The sequence below is a fragment of the Drosophila simulans genome, chromosome 3R, assembly GCF_016746395.2.
Source record: "Drosophila simulans strain w501 chromosome 3R, Prin_Dsim_3.1, whole genome shotgun sequence".
Taxonomy (NCBI): domain Eukaryota; kingdom Metazoa; phylum Arthropoda; class Insecta; order Diptera; family Drosophilidae; genus Drosophila; species Drosophila simulans.
The window spans coordinates 13,969,151-13,991,083 of NC_052523.2; the positions used below are offsets into that span (position 1 = coordinate 13,969,151).

Below are 21,933 nucleotides of genomic sequence, written 5' to 3' on the forward strand. Positions count from 1 at the left end.
TGCTCCTTTGAGTAATTTTATAATTTTTCCCACCACCCTTCCTTCAACAACTGTGATTAATGACTTGTGAGAAAAAAGTGAAAGGTGTGCAAAAGGCAGGAGAAATTCATTTCCAAGGGTCTTGCATGATTGAGTTCTATTGAGTGAACTGCAGAGCTAAGCAGAAAATTTTTCTTCATTCCAACTGGCAAGGATAATTCGCTCGATTGTTTATACCTGGGAATGGTGAAGAAATAAGAGGGGTAGAGGGAATAGTAGTACATTGAAAAAGTGATGTAATCAATGTCCCTGAAACATGATTAAAATGCAAAATATTTCTGTTTCAACAACTATTATCATGTATGCTCTATTCATAGAAACTAATTTGGTTCCTGCATATGACAACACTCAATAGTCGACTAGATACAAATTTGACAGGGCAAACATTTGTTCAGTTAAGCTACTAAGCCCATATAATAGCCCTATAATGAACTCTCGACATGTCCGTGTTCCGGGCAAATGTTTTTGAGTAATTCTTTTAGTTATATTTTATGGAAAACAATTAGCTGCGGGCCTTTCAATACAACTGCATAAAGCAAAACAAAGGCGCAAATATATGTAAAAATCGTTTTAATTTGCCAATGATTGTGTGTGTGGCCGTGGGTGGTTCAATTATTTAACTACATAAACAATAAAAATATTCGCAATTGTGTATGTGGGCGGGGCCGCATTAAAAAGTGAATGTGTCTTCTGCATATATGCAGCCATTGTTTTACAAGCCTTTGTGGGGTTTTCGGCATGGTGGCTGGGATTGGATGGAAATTGGGCTGGGGCTGAGGTCGGGGCTGAGGTTGGAATTGGGTTTCGGGCTGGCGCTGGGGTGGTTCCAGATCCAAAACTGTCACTGACAGCACTACGTAAGTAATTTCGCGCATATGTTACGCCCAGGGGGCGGAGTGGGAGCCGTGGGACCATCATCAGGTTCGGCTTAAAGCCGGAGTTCGGCATATTCATGGCTGCTGCACACGACAAATTGAATTTTATGCAAAAGCTTTAGTTTTTTCGCGATTTTTACTCTTCTCGAAACCGAACTCCACCCTTCAAAGTCGCGAATGTCTTTGCAGTTCGCGGCGACATCTATGTCCTGTTCGTCTGCATTATAATTTGGTCCTTTGTTTTCCTTCCAGCCCGCAATATCCTCGGTTATCCCAGTGCTTTGCACTTTGCCATGGTATATCCGTCCAAGATGCGGTTTTCTCTGGCTGCTGCTGCTGCCCCACTTTCGTTCGTATCCGCTTTGTTTTTGCCCCTCTTTTTTGGCCAGCACTTTTTTTGTAGCATTGTGCAGGCGCCTTTGGTTCGACGTTAATGAGGAATTATGTTATCGCACTGTTAAGCCGCCATAAACGGTGCTATGATTGCATCCTTTCCCTCCCACTTACCCTTTGCCACGAAAATGACTAGGCTTACAGGATAATTTAGGTCTCACTCGGGGTTTATGCATTCACTGACTGAAAATTTACATAAAATCCAAATGAGTAATTTGCCTAACTGCTCAATGCATAAAACATGCCCCATAACAATGGAGCAGTTTACCCGTGTAATTGCATTTGTTTCGTTGACAGACTTTGCAGAGTTAACATAACATGTTGGCCGGCATTTGTGCTGCTCGCTAACAGCATCAGTTTAATTTCTCTTCCGCTGTTAGCTCATATTGCGTATACGCCACCGAGCCAAACTCTTCGGCTCACTTCGGGCCCGATTGACTTGGCCTGTTAAGGTGTCGTCAGTTGGCTTAGTTTACTTTTAGCCGGTGCCAAGCGTGGTCGCTTCTCGCTTCACAGCCGCCGAACGCAGATTAAACAGCCTCCACGGAGAGCCTCAAATGGTTAATATTGAAAGAGGATCTTGCCCAAAAATATACAGTGATCGGACCTGTGTCGTAAACAAAATACACATTAAGTGCTATAATAAAATTGAAGCCTAAATATAAATTACAACGAAAACAAGCGATAAGTACGGAAATCAAAATAGTTTTGTGAACTTTAACTAAGGAAGGCCTAAACAAATTATAAGAATTTTAAAGAATAAACATATTTATCATATCACAGCGATCAAGACTAGGGATCACAATTCTAATTAAAATAAACATTAAAAATATTAAAATCAACAATTAAATTAAAAATTAAAATAAATTAGTTTTTCCGATCTGCTATGACTGAAAGAATAAATCTATGCAACCCGTTGAACTTAATTGCTGTTACCAAACAGTTGAAGAAGACCTACCACAAAAACTGTTTAAAGATAAACCCATAAACAATAACGAATTAATGACCCAGTTGCGAAGCTGAACGGCAATCAAAATAAACTAAATTACAAGAGATGGGAATTTCCCGCTTTCCACTCCGTCGAGCATGGGCCAAAAGTCTGAGTGTTTGAACAGCAGATGGCTCAGGCCAAAAGTAAGACGACGACCGAGACGGACAACAGTCAAAAGTCGAGGATGCGGAATGCGAATAGAAATAGGAATTGTGTTAAATCATTTACACTTCCGCTGCTGTTTTGTTTGTGCAATCAATTTGATATTATTTGTGTTATCCAAGCTCTGGCTCAAGGTCCAACCCAACTCGTTTCCATCGTTATCCTTATGGAGGGAATACGGCCCAGTCGTCCGGAACATTACATTTGTTTAACATTTGAGTTAACGCTTCATTGGGCCACCTACTCCACCGCCATTACTTATGTACGCCTGGCATTTCTCAAACTCCCGACTGCCACTCGTAGTGCGCCTTCAGGCCCATCTGTTGGCAAAGACAAAACAGCATTTAAATCATTATTCTTGGCCAGACTCAGCCAACCAGCCAGCCAGCCAGTCAGCCCGACCTACCTACACCTTGGCTAGCCATCGAGAATCCTTTCAATTCATCCTGCGCGTGTCCTGCATCCGTAAGTGGACTCGGTGGGCGTGTTCGCCCGCCCGGACGGGATGGCCATATGTACTCCTTTTACGCCCCACTAAACACCCGCATAAATAAATTTCGTTAATGCCAAATAGTCTGGGGCGTAAAAGAAAGATGAGGTAACACAAGCAGCCGCAGTAGCTGGGAAACCGAGCAAACGACGGCAACTGAGCTTGGTCAAATGGAATGCCCCAGCTCAGGCTTACACAACATGTGTTCCGGTTCCGAAAACCAAATTCGCCAGGATATCGCTAAAAGCTGCCATGGTTACTTTTTCATGATACCCAGATGGGTCAACTCTTGTAAAGATTACATTTGATAACTTATACTTAAAGGTTTATAGAATATTTATAAGCTAACTTTTTGGTTTCATTTAGGAATTATTTTGCATATTATGTTAAAATTTTCTCAGCTTTCCTCTCTTTATGTAAAAATCATTTCTTTATGTATTTTATGCCACACGGCGAACAGATTTGCAAATGTTAGGATGAAATGGGAACACCTCGTTAGGGCAACTAATGCCAAGAGCACCCACATTACCCAAGCCATCCGAAAACTTGCACAAACATATCAAAAACAGGACGCGGCGCAAAATGCCGGCCATAAACTGGGACACGGGCCCGAGGAATCAGGGAAAGCATAAGAGCCGGTGGGGCCAAAGTTGCCAGAGAATATGGGAATACAAGACCTAAAATGTAGGATGGGGCCCAGCTCGACGGGCACATTGTGGGAATATTTAAAATTGGCCACGTGTTGTGTTCTTGTGCCGCTCAGCTTCCCCTACGACATTTTCAGCTTTTAGTTATTTTAGATTGCCCCGACAAGCTTACCGTGCAAGTGCAATTTGAAAATATGTTAACCCTGCGATTTTGTGTGCCAAGAAAACGCCAGCAACGCGAAGCACAAGAAGATATTGCAGCAGTTCGTGTCAAGGCGTATACGCGATATTAACAAGAGCAACAGCAGCAGTAGCATCCAACAAGAGCGGATTTGGACTCGGAATCCCCGCCGAGGCAGGGGATAAATTTACACAGGCTCCAGCTCCAGCTATAGCTTCAGCGGCCCAACGCCGCCAGACAGCCAATGTGACCCAGTTAAGGCCACAGGATTTAGCTGGCCAAGGACCGCGAAGCAAGGAACCGAATCGGGAACCCGGAACGAGATACGCGGCTCGAGAATCGAGATACGCGATACGCGGAGCTCGGGGCGCGAAACACGTCCAATTCGAGACTCGACACGGAGCAAGGATTATCAATTTGCTTGGCACTTTAATGGAGTTGGCCAAGATGCCGCGGCGCCTGATCTTGCTGGCCCTGCTCATCTGTTTGCCGGGTAAGCTGCGTCAAATATGAAATTATTTCTTGCGATACATTTGTCGCATATTAAATGACTATCCCACCAGCTCAGTGCCTCCCCCTTTTCGCTGAATCTTTTTCTCATGTTTTCGGGGAAAACAATTTGATATGCGCGGCTTAAAAGCATTTTGTGGGCGAATTTAGGGCATTTGCCTGCCGTACATCTTTCGTTCTTTGTGCATATTTTAGCGCAGACCGTCTGAAGAAAGGTGCGCAAGGGCGTGGGGCTTTACTTGGGAATTTTTTGCCTGACTTGTCAGGGTCAATTTAAATTATGCTGGTATTTTATGCATCGGAACTCATTCTGGGAATATTTTTAAAAATTTGTGTACTCAGTCGCAGATTTTTACATTGTATTAAAGAAGTTGTTGGCTAAAGAAGCATCCACAGTCTGAAAAATAATTACCTTTTTAAATAATTTTAATGAGTAACTTAAGTAAAACCATTTTAATCGCTTATATCCGTTGAATGCTTTTCCCTGTTAATTAATGGTTTTCCCCAATTGTCCACGATTTTTACCTTTTCCTTGAAAGGGAAATTAAAAACACGCTTTGACCGAGTCCTTGCGAAACAATTTTCAGCAAATAAAAACAACGAATTCAAAGGGGAAACAAGAGAGAGAAAAAGGTAATTAAAATCAAAATAGCAACATGAAAAGGCAGGAATTGCTAAACTAAAAGTTAAAACTAAAGCATAACGAAAGTGACTCTCGACATTTTCATCAATGAACCAAACTCGATCAAACGCTGCACTCCTGCCCTATCAGAATTTTGTTTTTTTCAATAGAAAAGTTTTGTGTGTGCTGGAAAAAAACTGCAGCAAGGCCGAATTTCCCTGGAAGGCGAACTATGGCGGGGGCGCCTCTGGATGCTTTAAATTGTGTTAAAAGCTCGCAACTTTGGCATCCACCCCCTTGCTTAACCCCTTTTATTCGTATTTTTTTTGTTGATATTTACCTCCTCTCTCGCAAGCTGTTCGATTCTTTTGGCCATGAAAGTGATTGACGAAACGCTTGAGGAGATTCAGCCAATTGAACGGGAAATAACAACAATCTGGGTAACAAGTGGGCCAGAAGGGTGGTTGGGGTGGGCGCAAAGTGGAAGAGCGAAAAAAGTTAAAAACTTTTACTTTTGTTTAATCAAATTCAGCTGCCCAGTTGAGCATCATTGAATGCTTGTAGCAAAAAGTAAGGCAACTGAAAAGGGGCCTCCACCAGCAGCGAACCCAACTCAACTGCAGGTCCTGGCCACTCCGACCACTCGAAACTCCCCCTTTGTTGCCTTTTGGGCCGTACAGCCTTGCGGTAGCGATAAGTTGCTCAAGTCTCGGGTTATTTTCCCACGAGATGCCTTTTGGTTGGCCGCCAAAGTGGCATGCCCGACTTAAACGCTTAACAACAATTATTACACAAAGTTACGGCCTGTTTTCGCCTCTCCGCCCCATCCTTCTGCTCGCCATCCGTGTTGTCATCATTATGGGCCAAAACTAGACTGGCATTTTGATGAGAGTGTCCGGCCGAGAGTCCTCCTGGCATCGAGTTAACTCGAACTGGCGGCGGGGGCAGATTACGCCGCTCCATGGCTGCGGCCGGGCGCCTTGGTGTTAAGCCAATTTCCAGCATCATCATCACCATCAGCTTCGGTATTAGCCTCATCATGCCATCCAGGCAACATGCCCATCATAATTAGGAGAAGTGTCGAAATGTTGTCAGGCCGAGACGGACACAACGTAGGCGCGACCAGGACATCAGTCAGCCTGCAGGCGCTCACACTGAAAGAAATACGTGCTTAAAGCCTCATTAGTTGAGTTTATATTAAGTAAAACCAAATAGAGGAATTATGTATTTTGTGCCAATTGTTTTATTCTCTTTAATAATGGATTTATTTAAACATTAATGTAGCTATAATTTTTTTTAGACTTTGTGTGCTCCAGATATAAATGCATAGTATTTTAAGGCCAATTTGTTGGCAGTCATTAATTAAATGGACGTAATTTATAGGCAAACATATGGATACGAAGGATAGCATTTAAAACGAGTGTTCAAAGCGAAGGACATTTAAACGCAGCCAAAGAAGAGATTGTCGAAAAAGTTGAATTTTCTACTGAAAAGTGCGTATAAGTTATTATTTTAAATTTGCAAACATTTTCCGCTGCTCAGTTGCGATTTTTCGCATAGTTAGTCGTTTTTGTGTTGCTGTTGTTGTTGTTATTACTGTTGCCATAACAATAACAGAAGCACACAAACAAAAACAAGCAACTTCGCAACAATAACAGCGGCAGACAAACTTGGACTCCGGCAAACTCAACTCGCTTCCGGCCGATGAAAGTGTAGAGAGGCGTTTGATTAAAACACTTTCGACTAAAAATGCCCGCGGGACTTGGGAGCCTGCCTGCCTGCTCGGTTAATTTTAGTGTAAGGCGGCATCTCAAGTTTCCGTGCAGTCCCAGCAGCTTTTCCCCCGTTTCCTACCGATTTCCCCCGCTTTCCCCAGTCAATGAAATTCTGCATGATGAAGCTCATTTTATGTGTGAGAGTTTTCGTTTTCCCCATCCGCTTTTCCCCCGCCCTCGCCAGGCTCATTACGCAAGTTTTCCTCCGTCCTCCGTCAAGTGCTCGACTTGATTTCCCTTCCCATCACCCCATCGCTTTGTGTCTCCTCTTTATTTTTGTATTTTTATCCTTGCGCACAATTTGTTTTTACAGTGGCGTAGGGCGCAGAGGGGGGGCTGTGTTCGTGTCTGTTTTTACAACTTTTTAGTTTGCGACTTTTTCCTCTGTTTTGGCGCGCAAAGATTAAGCAAATTTTTTTAAGGCTTCGCCAGTTGTCGCGTTTTCTTCCAGCTTCGTTTTTTTTTTGTCCCCAAACATCGTTAATGTCCCCCCATGCAGGGCTGCCCTAAATGATAATTTTTTTCGTAATAATTTCAGTTTATTATTTTGTTTTCATTTTTTTCTCTCTCTCTTTGCACTCGGCCTGTGCCGCGGACTTCCCAGTTTCCCAGTAATTCGCTTGTTTTATTGCACTTTTTTATGCTCTTTTGATTTGTTTCATCGCTGGCCGACACGCCCATCTTTCCGCCCACTTACTGCGGCGAATTCCTCATCCTTTTTCGAGGTCCTTGAGCCGCCAGACGGCAGCTGTTGGTTTTTATATGTTTTGCGGGCAAATGAGTTGAAGCATCTGACAGTGGTCTACGAAAGTCGAAAGAAGAAGTTCTTCATTTAATTACAGTTAATGTAAATAGCTTTATTTTAATCGGTGGGGGAATTTAACATAAAGTGAAAAAGTTGTAGACACGTTACAAGCAGAGACAAAAATTAGATTTAATCGCAAACTTTCTAAAAAAATATATATATAAAATAATATTTCTAAACAGCACATTGGCTTTTCTCTATTTTAGGTACACAAATTGTTTATCTTAGGTAAATGTTTAGGGTTAAAATAACACCACCTTAACATTATTAAGTCAATATTGTTGGCTACTTAGGCTTTCCACTCTCAACAGAAATTTCTTGCCCACTGTGCTCGAAGGGAAATGGAATTTTTGTAACTTTATTATAATCAAGTTGGCTGCAGTGCATCATTAGTGCAGGCAATTAAAAAGTTTTTATATGCAATCGCTTTATCTTTATTGCACGTACACGAAGCATAAACATAAAACATGATAACACACACACACACACAGACGCACAGACAGGCTCTCACACACACACACACACAGACAGGCAGGGCAAGAAGGATGAAGGGAGAGCCACACAGACACACGCACGACTTGGCCGGAATCATTAAAAGGACTTCCAGAGTTTTGCATCTACTTTGAGCCCGGCGAAATACGCTAAACTTGATTAGAAAATGCCGGAGTGCTCGACTCCTCTTCTCTCGGCTTTGCTCGATTCCACTCGAGATTCAATGGCTGGCGAAGAGCACTTGATGGTTCCCATTTCTTCCCGTGTATCTGTGTGATCTCTGTTCATTAGTTAATTAAGACTACGTTACACACACCACACTCCGATGTGCATTGCAAATAATGGGAGGTAAGAGAAAGCGAAGCTTTTTGGAAAAATTTGTTGCATATCCCCAGGCGCCGAAGGACTGATTCGCAAGATGTTGTGTGTGTGCAGACAAAATATGTAAACGTTTTCTCAGTATTATAAAATTAGTATGCATGAGCAATATTTGCTTCTCAAACCCAATACACACTTCCTCGTTAATCTCGACATTCGATTTATTCACTTTTACCAAAATGCATATTACACACTTTTTAGTTGGTAAGTAAAGTGCATAAAGTTGCATACAATTTAAGTCAAAGTCTTGGCCCATCTTTGGCTAACTTTCTTATCAACGTACTGCCAAGTATTTCCCAGAGCCCCTAGAGCTCACCCACACACTTTTACTTTCGCGTTCGGTGGCTGTGTTTGACTTTCGAAAAGTTTCGAGCGAAATTTATGGTGCCAATTTGGCAGAATTTACGCGCTGCAGTGTATGGAAAGCTGCAACGAGCAATCTGCATTCGGGGTAGCCCCATAAGCTTTCGAATCGTGTGTCACAGACATATAATTTATAGTCGATGTTCGCAAATACTTTATTGCGATTTCAGGTGGGGCGCATTGGCCGTGAACCAGTTGTTCTTCTACTCAACGATTGGCGCCTTATGAGTTGCCAAGGCTACCAAAAAGCAGTTTAGTACCAATTACCAGCTTTGGTCATGCCAGAGGAGGCTCCACGAAACTTTGCTGTCGTTGAAAACGGGCACTTCACTCCACTTCATCCCAAGTACATGCAAATCAATTCAAGTTCTTAATTAGCTAATTAATTTCACTTTCGCTGAGGCTCGACTTAAACTTTTGCCAATTTCGGTACTGAGGTAGGCTGCCGAAAAATGAAGATTAATTTATTGAACAAAAACGTCGGGGGCCGTAAATCGTTTTAATTGTCGTAACGAGTATTCCAGATAAATGGGGATCATGGCATTTGAAATATATATACCGGAGCTGGGGGACAGAGATGGAAACAGGGAAAGGGACACGGGACAGAGGACTAAGGACAATGGACAGCGGACAGAAAACAAAACACTAAGTCATTAATTTCCACTCACAACCTATTCATTTTCCTTTTTTCTCCCATTATCCAGCCATCAGAGGGCAGGCGGAGGAGGAGACATCAATATTAAACAGCAATGGAACAAATGGGCGAGCATTTCAAAGGACTCAATCAAGGCGCGAGGCATTAATTCCGGCGACAACGCAAATGGCCCAGACGCTGGACAAAGCCAGCGCATTTAGGCCAACAATGGCTGCAGCTCTGGATGCAGCGGCTCCGAATCGCTTCAGCAACAATGTGGCCATTAATAACATTAGCAACAATGGCGATCAGCGACTGAGGCTGACCGCTGCCCTCGAGGCGAATCTGATTATGAGCAATCGGAATGTCCAGGACCAGCACAGCTATAGAATCACGCAGGACAACGCCACATCTGCAGCTTCGATTGCCCCGAATGGAACGGCATTTGGGGATGCCCCCTCAATCCCAATAGCAGTAGCTTCAGCGACAACAACAACAATGGATCCTGCCACAACGACACCAACAACAACAACGAGGCGTACAACACGCCGTCCGGTGCCAACAACAACGCTGAAGCCACCGCCAACAATAGATGATTACCAGACAATAATTAGCCAGGCGGGCACCCATGCCTATCTGCCGTGCAATGTAAGTTGAGCAGCTACACTCTAAAAAAAAAACCATTTAACGGGCACAGAAATGTGAACAAATTAACGGGGCCTAAGTCTAGGTGAAAGAAATTCCCTATAGTCAGTTCAACAAAATGAATTTCTATAAACATTTTTTATTTAAGCAAAGATTTCTTTTTGAAGCAGCAAATTGAACAGGAAACTTAGAGAACGATAGTCAAATAGAAAGTCATGAGCAAATAAAACAAGTGTAGGGAAAATATTTGTTGTTTTTAAAAACATCAAACTGAGATAGAAAACCAATGTTCTAAACAGATAATCAATTATTGATGAATCTAAAGAGATGGTCTGTAATTGAATGTTTTTTGTAAATTCGATGACAAAGCGTTGGTTCACAATAACATTTTTATATAAAATAAAAATTGATACTAAATTCAAAAATATTTCATTCACGACCAGATTATAACACACTTTTTACCGTGTGAATTCCCTCATGACTCTACCTTTAATTAGTCACTGGGACCTGATTAGGTTTCCCTGTTGAAATCAGAATCGAGAAATGAGAACGCTGCCAAACCAAAACGTGAGCTTAGGATTCTCTGCAAAGTATAATTGTTGGAAATTTGAGGTAGAAGTGGCTGGAAAATTTCCTGAAAATTCAATCAGCCACCTCAAGCAAACTCTTTCATGCTCCTTTGTTTACCAAGCAATCCATCAGAGAGAAGTTGTTCAGCAAATTGTTGGCTGTGCCAATATTTACAGGAGCATTTTTATTAATCATTGATAATTTATAATAAGCAGCTGATACTACAGCTCTTCCCGCCTTCAATCGGTTCAAAAATCAGGGGGGCAATGCGGAAGTCGGAGGAACACGACATCCCAAGGGATGTGGCATCGATTGGCCCGACTTCCGCTCCGCTTTTTTCGCCATTTTAGAGCTTTGAACTAATTTACGCTGGCCGCTGTCGGAACTGAACGAAAACAAAACCGGAAATTGCCGATGCTGATGTCGATGTCGATGCCACGCCCTGGCCAAAGGGCATACATAAGCAGATGGATACACTGGGATAAAATTTTAAATTTGTAAAACTATATATATTGCTGGATAGAGGGGACTTCAAAGTTTTCTTACAAACGAAATCACGTGAAATTATAAAACCATCTCACAAACCATTACTAAATGTAATGAAACTTATTCCAAAAATTTGAACCTTTTGTTTGTTGCAGTACTTCCACTAATTGTATTCAGCAAACCTTTTACTCTATACGTTTGTTTAACATTTATGTAATAACAAATGAATTTAAAAATGTAGGTTGAATTCGTGTTCCAGAGTCCTTTCTTGGGATATTCCAGATACATATAGTATAAAGTTCGCAGGAAGAGACTGAAAAGTTTTGCCTAATGATGCCAAAAAAAAGAATGTATAAAAACTTCTTTCTGAGAGCTATATCTTTTTCACTACGTTGCGAAGTACTGAACAAAAAATCATAATATCCGAGCGAGGAGCTCCTCAAAAACGATGACCCAAATAGTTGTCACTATGTACGTTTATACATCCGCTAAGTACATAAGTGCACATTTATGTACGCTGAAATCGCGTGGAGTGAGGGGGGGAGGGGTCGAGTGAGCTGCCCTGGCATCCGCTAATAACTTAGTTACCCGTCGTTCCTTGGCTCTTTGCCTGCTGCATCCGCGCACTGCATCCGCACATCCGCATATCCGCGCTTCGCATTGCAAATTATAATTGGCGCTGCTGGATTCTATCGCTGCCACTGCCAGAGTTACTATTTACTGGTTACTGTTTGGACAGGAAATTACTGCCAAGGCGTGCAGCGGAACCCAAAGTTCCAGGAATAAGTATTCCGCCCAACTGACGGCTGCAGACGCCAACTTATTCTATTCAGCTTTTTTAGCGATTGTAGTGCAAAGAAAAAGAATCTATCGTATGACGAGGTGCCGAGTTAATTAAATGATGCAACTGAATGGCGAGGGTAAATAATCAACTTTCGATTCGATCTCAACTTATTTGCATTAACTTATAAAAAAAGGAACATTTGATTAGCCAGGTGAAAACTATTGCAATTAAACTAGTCGCAAGATTTAAATTTAAATTTAGCCAGGAATTAGTTATTATTGAGAGTTTTTTTTTTCAGTCTATTTTACATATTTTTACATCCACTGGCTACTAACGAAAAATACAATTTAGTTCCAGCTTATCCCCCCTGGAATTTTAGAACTATTGGAACCCATTTAAGCTTAAATAAGTTTGCCAACTCCCCACCGGCAAAATGCTTTCTCAACCATGAACTTTCCCCACTCGATATCGATATCGAAAAACAATCAAGTGTAAAATATTTATCAGATAATTTGAATACGTCCACACAATCTCCGGTATCCCATATTCTCAAATTCGCTCGTGGCTGTTGGCAATATATATATTTATATGCGCGGAATAATCTTCAAATCTGCTTAAACCTAATCAATTAATAATACATTTTGAGACCGTGGGCGTTACAAAGAAAGCAGCTGAAGGATAACGAATCGAACGAAGGGAGGAAAGCCACAAAAAATGCTTTGCCTGCAAGCACTTGAGTATTTTTTAGCCAGAATCGACAGTCTTTCCCTTCCATGGCGCTGTCATTCTTTTCTTGAGTTTTTTTTCGGCAACTCAGCGAAAAGTTTTCTCTCATTTTTGTATTTTGCCTTTTTTTTGTATTTTGCTGTGTTGTTCTGGTGAAGATATGAAAGCAGGCACTTTGAGGTGTATTGTTGTGTGAAAAGAAAGAGGAAGACGCGCCAGTGAAGACAGAGGAGATTCAACAAAACAAAATAAAAGAAATTATTTGCAAACAAGTTTAGACGAAAATTCGCAATGTTATGAGCAAACTTTGCTGTCTGCTCGACTGTGATGGAAAACGATGCTCACGCGGATGCTCCCAGTGTGGGTGTGGTGGTATGGTGGCGAAGACGACAGTCAAGGGAACATAAAAGCCATTGCGGGGAGGATATGGATATGGCACTTTCTAGACTTGGGGCCACCCGGATCTACCGATTCCAGCGGTTGATACAGTTCTGGGGCAGTTTGAGCTGCAGCTAAAACTAATTAACAATATTTAAATGGCAAACATTGGGCCATCTTGATTGCTGGCGATGGGCCATCACTTTACGGTGGAATAAAATGCCATCTCCACAGGCGGCGAAAATTTAAATTAGCTAATGTCAGGCGGGAGGAACCTGTTCAAGCCACACAGGGATATTTGTCAGCCCCAAGGACAAAGGAGGCGGATTGGCGATTGGCGAATGGCGAAAGGTGGAGGTAGGGGAGACCTACTTACTCACTTGCCACGTACACGACACGAAGTCCTGACTTGGCTGCCTGCCCAGGCCCATCGGGCTCAGTGGATAAGCATCTTCACTTAATACCGAGTATAATGTCGATGCTCAGACCCGATAATAATGTCCTTAGAGCCGGGATACTCCTGGCGGAGACTTTGGCGAAATTTAATAAACTCTCACACCGCACAGTGGCTTCCATCGATGAGTTTTTCGATTCTTCGCAGATTTGTGGGCCAATTTTGCATGTGTATGTACACACTAGGAAGTGATTAACTTAATGGACTTTTAAAGAACGCGTATTCCCATAAGGTTGTAAGTTGAAGCGGGACCTTAAGGACTTATTGCAAGTTTTCAGTAGAAACGAAAATTATAACACTTAGGTACTACTTTTCGCACAATGGTTTACTAAAAAGGAATTTTTAAAGAATTTTCCTCAAACTCTTTCTGTCAAAACCAAGTAATTTTGAAGAATCCAACTTCTACTGGTTGAGACTGATAAAGTGGAACCATTTCACAATTTCACCAGAAGAGAAATGCCCGCTTTTCCTAATCATTTAGTTAACCAGACGACTCAGGTGTCTGAGCACATCAGTCGTCTGCTTTGATTTGCCGACCAAGCGGAGACGTTCATATTCATTTAAAGAAGATGGCTTTTGACAGCACGTGCTCAACCGACAATAACAGCTCGACTGTTCAACTGGGGGTGTGGCTGGGTGTGCGAATGTGGGGCATCTGAAGCGCCACTTCCTTGGCGACATCCACAACAACAATGGCGACAACAACAAGCACATAAAACGCAAATGATTATAGTATCTAATCATGACGTTGCCGTTGTCGTCGTCGCCGGGTCCTTGGAGTTCCTCCTTGTCTGGGCCCTGACACCGACAATGTAGTTGATGACAGTGGTTCAAAGACAGTCATTTGCCTCTGTCACGACGCCTTCGTTTCGGCCAGTTACCACAATAGTTAGCCCCCCTCCGATAATCACACTGAGAGAAGAGACGGGGGCAGTTGGCAGTGACAATTTGCGAGATTTCAGTTTTGGCTCGTTCAACTGGTAGGCCATTTGTGTATTGGGTCAGTGTAATTAGAGGAAGTCAGGCCAGTTGCTGTCTGTATTTAAATGTTAATAAATACCTGATGCTGGGGAATGGGGGGAAATGGTTTACGGGGCACTTCCGTATCGATGACTGGCAATTTAATGGATATTATTTTGTTTTGGTGCTCGACGATGGCTGCCCGGGCAAATTGCCACTAAATTATTATTGGCATTATTGACACAAATGAATCGTCGTTTTGTTATCGTGATTGTTTACTGCCCCGCCAGCGATCCACGAGCCCCTTTTACCAAATTCTCCCCGTAAAGCTTACCAAATTATATCCAGCTGAGGTAGGGCATCGCAAACAAGCCAAAGTTCTGCTGACATCATCATCATCGTCATCATCAACATCGACGCGCTGACCAAAGCCCCAGGGTCGGGGAGCTGGGATTTACTGTTTGAAGTGCTTTTGTGCGGGGATAATTGAATTAATTTTTAAAATTGAAACCCCCAATTCGAATGATTTGCCGATAATTGAAAGCAAACTTGCTGTCTCATTTGGGCAGGTCAAGCAGCTGGTGAAGAAGCCGATATCCTGGCTTCGGATGAGGGACGGCCACATCCTCACCGTAGACCAGACCACCTTCATCGCGGATCAGCGCTTTCAGTCCGTGTTCTCGCCGAATCCTGAACGTTGGTCGCTCCAGATCAAATACGTGCAGCTGAAGGACGAAGGAACCTACGAGTGCCAGGTGTCCACGGAGCCCAAGGCCAGTGCCATTGTCCATCTACGTATTGTGGGTGAGTAATCCGAAATTAGCATACTTTTTGGGGTCACTAAATGTGCTAACGTGAAATGGCATATTTATTGGCTTAAATAATAAGTTAATGCTTTAATCGAATGGGTATAACGGTCTAATTGAATCTGGCGAATCTTCAATTTGGTTCTCAGTTATTATTAGACAAATAATTTAGTAAACTGCAGACTATACTTGTGCTGTCAGAAGTCACAGTACCACAATGCTGGCCAAACATTCCATTGTCCTTCATCCGGCAAAACCGAAGCCAAAATCAAAATTGAAACCCAAACCCAAAATCAAATCCAACCCCTGACCACACCTACCATATAAATCTGCAATGGCAGTGACAATAAATCAATGACCGTTGCACTTTCGAGAGCAAACTTGTGGATCCATGTGTGTGAATCCTTGCTTTCACTGCATCCGTCTCACTTTAACCCCCTCTGACTTTGTAGAGCCGAAAACCGAATTAATTGGCGAGTCAACGCGACATGTGAAGGCCGGAAGTCAAGTGAAATTGCGTTGCATAATTAGCCAGGCTCTGGAGCCGCCGCTTTTCATTAATTGGTTTTACAATCAGAAGCAAATCTATTTGCATAATCGTCGCGGTTGGCGTACGGAAATTGAACGAATCGATCTGCCAGCGGAAGTGCCAACCACCAGCACCAGCACCACCACAACGACAACAACAACCGCCAGCACCACGACGACGACCACCAGCACAACGCCAGCGACACCATCGACAACGGCCACAGGATCAACAGGAGGCGCCACATCCTCGGAGACGCTTAATGGCCTGGTAACCATAACACGTTCATATATTCTAGATGCCATATCCCAGAATGATGTTTCCGAACTGGGAGCCGCTGCAGGAGTGGCTGTTGCAACGGAGACGTCAACAGCTCAGCTGCTTACCGAGGTGGAGGCAACGTCTTCGACTTCTGGGACGTCGACAGGAGCAGGACTCCTTGCCTCCACCATTGCTGCATCCGCGGCAGGAGCTGCAGCAGGCATAACTGCTGCTGCGACAGGTGACTCCACGGCAACAACCAGCACCTGGCTGACAACAATGGAGGTTGAGGCGGCAACAACTGCGGCCACAACAACGACAACCATGCTGCCAAGCAGCAGTTTCATTAAGCAGATAACGGTAAGTGGCTTACCGCATTCCGCCCCTCGCATCCGGCACGCCCACCTGGCAATTTGCCCGCTGGAAAGCGTTCCCATTAAATGCCTTTTCATTACGCAAATGGGCGTGAACGCGCGGCGGGTAAAATAATTTTTATTAAATTCTTATTGTCAACGTTTGTCAAATTATAATTTTTAATACGGCCCCAGCAGTCAGCGTCTGCCACACTCGATGTCGTATGACGGCTGGCTTGGCTGATGAATAATATTTCCGTAATGTGAATACAGTCGCGTGTCCTTAAAATGAAATATGCACTTCCGTTTAAATAATGAAAGAAAAAAGGAAAATCCCTCAGTTTCTGGTTTCCTTAGCTATTATATCTGATATCTTTTTTTATGATAAAGACCGACAAATTTTTAAGCACGTTGGAATTTGTTTAAATGATATCTTATTTGTCTTAAACATTTAAAAGCTGTTCTGCGGCTTGAATTCAGTTTATCCTTGATATGTTTTTAGTTCAAAGCAATCCTGACTGTATCTCTATTTGCCTGTTCGTCCCTGAGTGTGTCCTTATTATATCGTTGCAGACGGCTTCTCTCATCATTCCGGCCGTAGTCAAACTGGATTCCGGCAACTACACGTGCAGCCCCTCGAACAGTGCCCCCCGCACCATTGTGCTCCACGTGCTGAACGGTAAGGGGGCGGGGCTTGTAATGCGGGTGATTCGGTGGGTGGTGGGTGGTGGGCGGAAATGAGGTGGGGTCGTTGGCGCAACGGCTTCAACTGTTTGTGTGTCTGTCTGTACGGCTGAGCAATTGAATTAAGTTTTCATTTAGCTTAATTGAATTTTATTCGGATGCGTTTGTGTTTGGTTTGACTTTTGATTTTCGCGAAATATCCGCACAGTGAGGCAGTCAGCTCAGAAACAGGCACGCCAATTATGAACGTAAATTGAACTTAGGCTAAACACAAAGTTCCACAGCAAATAGACGCCGAAAGCACAGCAAATTAAACAAAATTTTGTTTGTTACTTCCTTTTGTCCCCGGACAAACCACTGTTCCAGCCATTTGAGTGGTTTTTATTTTGTTTACACAATTTCCTACAATGGCAAACACAATGGCAGCGAAACGAAACGAAATGAAACCGAAACCCAAACCCAAACCCAACCCAAGCCCAAACCGAAAGAGTCGGTAAAAGCAAAGGAACAGTTGCAGTTTTATTGTTATCTCGAAATGGCCACAATTGCGTTATTTGCTCAATGTCCGCCAGGCAACATGGACACTGCTGAGTCCGAGGACCAAGGACGCCTGCAACAATGACAGTGATGCCGGAGACTGCGATGACTGACCTATAAATGTCGCTACGTAATGGTTAGCTATCTGTCCGATTTTTCATCTCACTCTGCTCTATTTGCCTCTCGGTTGGCTTACACGGCAAAAAAAACCTTAGGAATAACAAGCAACGCTTGAACGGCCACCGATTGGTTAAAAGTAAAAACATCAATATTATTTAACCCACGGCCATGTCATATTATTTCAATACATTTTTTTTTATATTTTGTGCAGGATAATTAAAGAGTTTATTAAGAGGAAAAAGCGAGTTATATAGTTATGCCCGTTTCATACGATATCTCCCACCACATTCGATTGTTTTTAATTACCTTTTAATAATAACAAACTTTTTCATTTCCGCACAACAAATCATTTTTTTGAAAAGGAAAAAATATTATAAAGTCCAACTCGCTCGCATTAAATATAATAACACAAGGCATTCCTTTGCGACTTATTTTTAAGCCGTTGAAAAATGCCATCGACTGCTGTGCCACATAATTTTCGACTGTGCGCTGTGGCTGCCACAAATTTCCGCTTGCATTTAAATCGTTTGTATATCTCTACCGCCGGCTGTGTTGTCCTTTCTATTCCTGATCCAGTTCCCGTTCCTGGCTGTCAACTCCGACATGTCCTCGTCCTCGTCGGAGGTCTGTGTTTGTGTTTGACTGCTATTTGTAGCCTGTCGCTCTCCGTTTGGAGCACGCTACTTAAAGGCACTTCAGCAGATGACAATATGATTCGACAGTGCCGAGTGTTAACCCGCACTCGTCCCAGATCCCGGCAAAACAAATGCCGAGCGATTGTGACTGATGACACCTGACGGAGGACAAGGACTCGCAGCAGGATTTTCGGGGCAGACAGGTGCGAGCTGCTGGCAGGACTGTCACGCAGCGAATAATGGCCATAAAAAACGCCGACCTGTCTGTAAAGTACTTGTGCGTAGGTCAGAAAGGGCAAACAATCGTCAAAGAATTTTGCGTCGCGAGTTTAAAAATAAATTCACAATTTAATTTGCTATGAAATGGCCGCAATGTGGGGCGAGAGCAAACATCATTTATAACAGGGAATTAATGTATTTTTAATATTCGACTAATTGACGCAGATAAAAGAAAGGCTCGCAGCCCACTTGCCACGACTTTTTTCCGCCGTTAAGCTAGGTAAACGTGTAAAAGGATGTTAAAGCCGAGGATAATGAAAAACAATGCTCCAGAGATATAATGTACACGAGTGTGTGTGTGGGCGTAGGCGTGTGTGTGCGAGGGAGCCTGGCTGAGTGCCCGACAATAATGAAATTTCAGACAGAAGAGGCCCATACTTTGCGCATTTTACATAATTTTAATAACATTTTCCACGAATCGTGTGCAAGTGCGAAAAGGTTAATAAACTTAATGTCATTGCTGCGGCACAATTGTTGTGGCATATTACAATTTTTGTATTGCCGCCGGCCCAGCGTTGTGTCATGACAAATGATTATTAATAACTTAATGATATTATCATTTATTTATTCAGGGATTTTTATTTTAATTGCACTCCACTCTCTCTCTCGCTCTCTGTGATTTATTTAATCAGCTAGGCTGGTGGCCCTAGCCCCATCCGGTGGCATAATTAATTTGCTTACTCACTCGCAACTCGTCCCTGCGCTTTGTGAAGTGGCAATGTCAGCGTGCGGTTGGCTTTTAAATTTATTCAAGTTTAATTATTTTAAATAAGTAATTTCATACATATTCGACAAGTTGCCCACGCATTGCATAACTGATTCAGCAAACCACAGCTCGATTTAGGCCCATTTTCTGATGACTCGCATGATTTTGTTGCCTTTGCCGTCGCTTATATACAGTGGTTTTGGTAATTAATATCGGAAGGATAATGGAAAGCTAGCGATACCCATAATTAGTTTGCAATAGTTGTGGTTAACTTGTCGACTCCTTATTGCCATGGGAACTTTGGGAGTTCTGGACTGAAAATTGATAAGCTAATTAAACTAAAGTCAGTTTCTGCAAACTCAACCTTCAATTTATTCTTAATTAGTGTTCAATATATATTACTTTCATAGTGCTCGGTGCACATTTAGTTCTAATGAGTGGCGCGGGTATCAGGTGCCGGCTTTATTTGCTTTGCAACTTTTAGTTCATTTCGGGGCAACGCCGGTAGCATATCAATATTTGCCATGTGCGCATTTCACGCGAATGCCACAAAAATCCATCAGCTGAATTAGCCATACACGAAATTCACGAATCACCCACGTGGGCGCAAATAAACCGCATGCATACGCACAAACACCCACTCGTGTTTGCTGTTCAATTTTTGAATAGAAATATTTAATTACAATGGGCACTTTATTTATCCAATCGAACGTATTCGAGTTTAGCCAAACTGTGAGGGAAGTGTCTGGATGGATTTAATTTTTAGTCAAAAATTGATTGTGATGGCTGCGGATTGGGTGCGATTTGGGCCAGCGAAATTGGGCGGATTGCAGTGTCATTATTGAATTAGTTTCTCGCAACCATGACGGGATTTATGCTGGTGCTGGGGCAAATACCACATCGCTCTGTGCTCTCAAATAACTTGTTTCATACCATTCTGATCGGCAGGTGAATATTCCGCCTCGGCCATTAAGTCGGGCAGTGTCAGCTGGAGTGCGCTAATTGGATGTCACGGCTATTTGCACTGGCGGAATGTTTCAACGCTTCTGACACTTTTGTGGATTATTAAATTTGCACTGGCCAGGGACATCTGCCAGCCGAATGCCACCAGCAAAGCCACCACAAGGACATCGCCTCTACGCGCAGGCGACGGAGCAACAGCAGATGTGACAGGGGAAACAGGACCCAAATCAGGGGCCAGTTTCCACAGGGTCAGCAGCTCAATTAGTGCCACCAAAGTGGCCGAGGACAAGACTTGAGTTGTCCTCAGGCAATCGCCTAGTTACTTGGATTTTACGCATTAAAGCTACGACTTAAGATTTTACTCGATTTAATTACATATTAACTGAGAGAGAGAGCAAGGAAGATACACCCTCGCCAAGGCAATATATACAGGACTAAGCCAATAATTTAAAGTTATATACATACTCGATTCATGTTTGTTTCCCATCTGAGTGTAAATTGATATTGAGATTCATGCTTATGTTCCGCCATATCGTATAGTTTCATTGAAAAGTTGCAAGAATTGTGTAAATAGAATGCACAGAATTCGCCCTTAACAGATAAGAACATTTGCATTACGTTAATCAATTGGAATCTGCCATGGTTGTATCATATATAAGTTAAATAATCATAAATGATTCATAAGGCTTGAGAGCACTAACAAATTTTCAAAGGGAATTTTATGGAATAAAATCAAAAGTGTAGTTCAGCTCATGTAGCACGATTGAATGAGTATCAAATGAATTTCAAATTTCTTTGGTTTCCTTAAGCTATAAATTGTAAATATGTATGTATACCTTATGATATCTGTATGAATACCCTGATTTTTTAAGACTTAAAATCCATTTTTATGCATAAAGGATAATGATAAACGAATACTGAATACGAGTGTAAATAAAAGGGTGTTACTGCGTTCTATTCAAATAAATATCCCAAGCAAGCCAAAAAACTTAATGTAAACATTAGTTAGTATATAAAAGACTTACTTAAATTTTAGACGCAGCCAAGCCACAAAAACCCAATGTGAAACTAAAACCAAAACTTAATCAACTAAATAAACAGAATTGTAAGGAGTTGCTCCAACGTTGCGTATACTTGATTTGCAACACCAAATTTTAAGGAAATGCAAATGAAAATTAAAATTAAATGAAAATCAATTGAAACGAAATGAAGTGTTTGCAATAATTCTTAAGCCATAAGAACTAAGTGAAATACAAGTAAATAAAATAAAATTTCTTCAACGGACTCAAATCGATTACTTCTTGAAATCAGTTTAAATACCATTAAAAACTAAATCTGCATGCTACTTTTGACATGTGCTAACCATTTGGCAAACAAAAACATTTTTCAAATTAAATTCCCACTGAGCTGAAATTCTGTAAAAATGCATGCCACCTTACCTTCTTGGTCTAGTCATAGTCAACTCACATATGCAAACGTCGCTTCAGAATTTCAGACAAGTTTGTTAAATATTCATCCATGGCATACAGTCCAGAAAAACCACGAGGGGGAGGTTGGGTGGTAAAAGAGGGACACAATTTATTCGCACTAACAACGTATTAAACTGATGCAAAACCGGGGAGCCTGGCCAACCAACTGGATGTCAAAATATTTCCACCCGTGACCCAGCAGGCAACTTTGGCTGAAATGAATTCAGCAGTAAT

At 42.3% G+C, this 21,933-nt stretch overlaps 1 protein-coding gene across 5 annotated transcripts; it reads left to right on the forward strand.

The window, feature by feature from the left end:
- The first annotated feature begins 1,772 nt into the window (after positions 1 to 1,772).
- LOC6728421 (mucin-5AC) lies at positions 1,773 to 21,514 on the forward strand. 5 transcript variants are annotated; one of them, XM_039294936.1, is made up of 7 exons: positions 1,773 to 1,867; positions 3,751 to 4,271; positions 9,428 to 10,005; positions 14,930 to 15,164; positions 15,619 to 16,313; positions 16,880 to 16,985; positions 20,216 to 21,514. In XM_039294936.1, exons 2-7 carry the CDS (start codon positions 4,211 to 4,213, stop codon positions 20,524 to 20,526), a joined length of 1,986 nt encoding a protein of 661 aa, XP_039150870.1. In that variant the 5' UTR covers positions 1,773 to 1,867; positions 3,751 to 4,210; the 3' UTR covers positions 20,527 to 21,514. The 5 variants fall into 5 exon arrangements, with proteins under 5 accessions (XP_039150870.1, XP_039150871.1, XP_039150869.1 ...); XM_039294937.1 differs by having other exon boundaries at positions 1,777 to 1,995; positions 3,742 to 4,271; XM_039294935.1 differs by having other exon boundaries at positions 1,777 to 1,995.
- The last annotated feature ends 419 nt before the right edge of the window (positions 21,515 to 21,933 follow it).

What these genes read in the sequence shown, in the direction of transcription:
- LOC6728421 (XM_039294936.1), top strand. Translation starts at nt 4,211, where the DNA reads ATGGAGTTGGCCAAGATGCCGCGGCGCCTGATCTTGCTGGCCCTGCTC. An exon ending in ATGCCTATCTGCCGTGCAAT is followed by an intron (nt 10,006 to 14,929) that starts GTAAGTTGAGCA and finishes TCATTTGGGCAG; the next exon opens with GTCAAGCAGCTGGTGAAGAA. An exon ending in GTTTCATTAAGCAGATAACG is followed by an intron (nt 16,314 to 16,879) that starts GTAAGTGGCTTA and finishes ATATCGTTGCAG; the next exon opens with ACGGCTTCTCTCATCATTCC.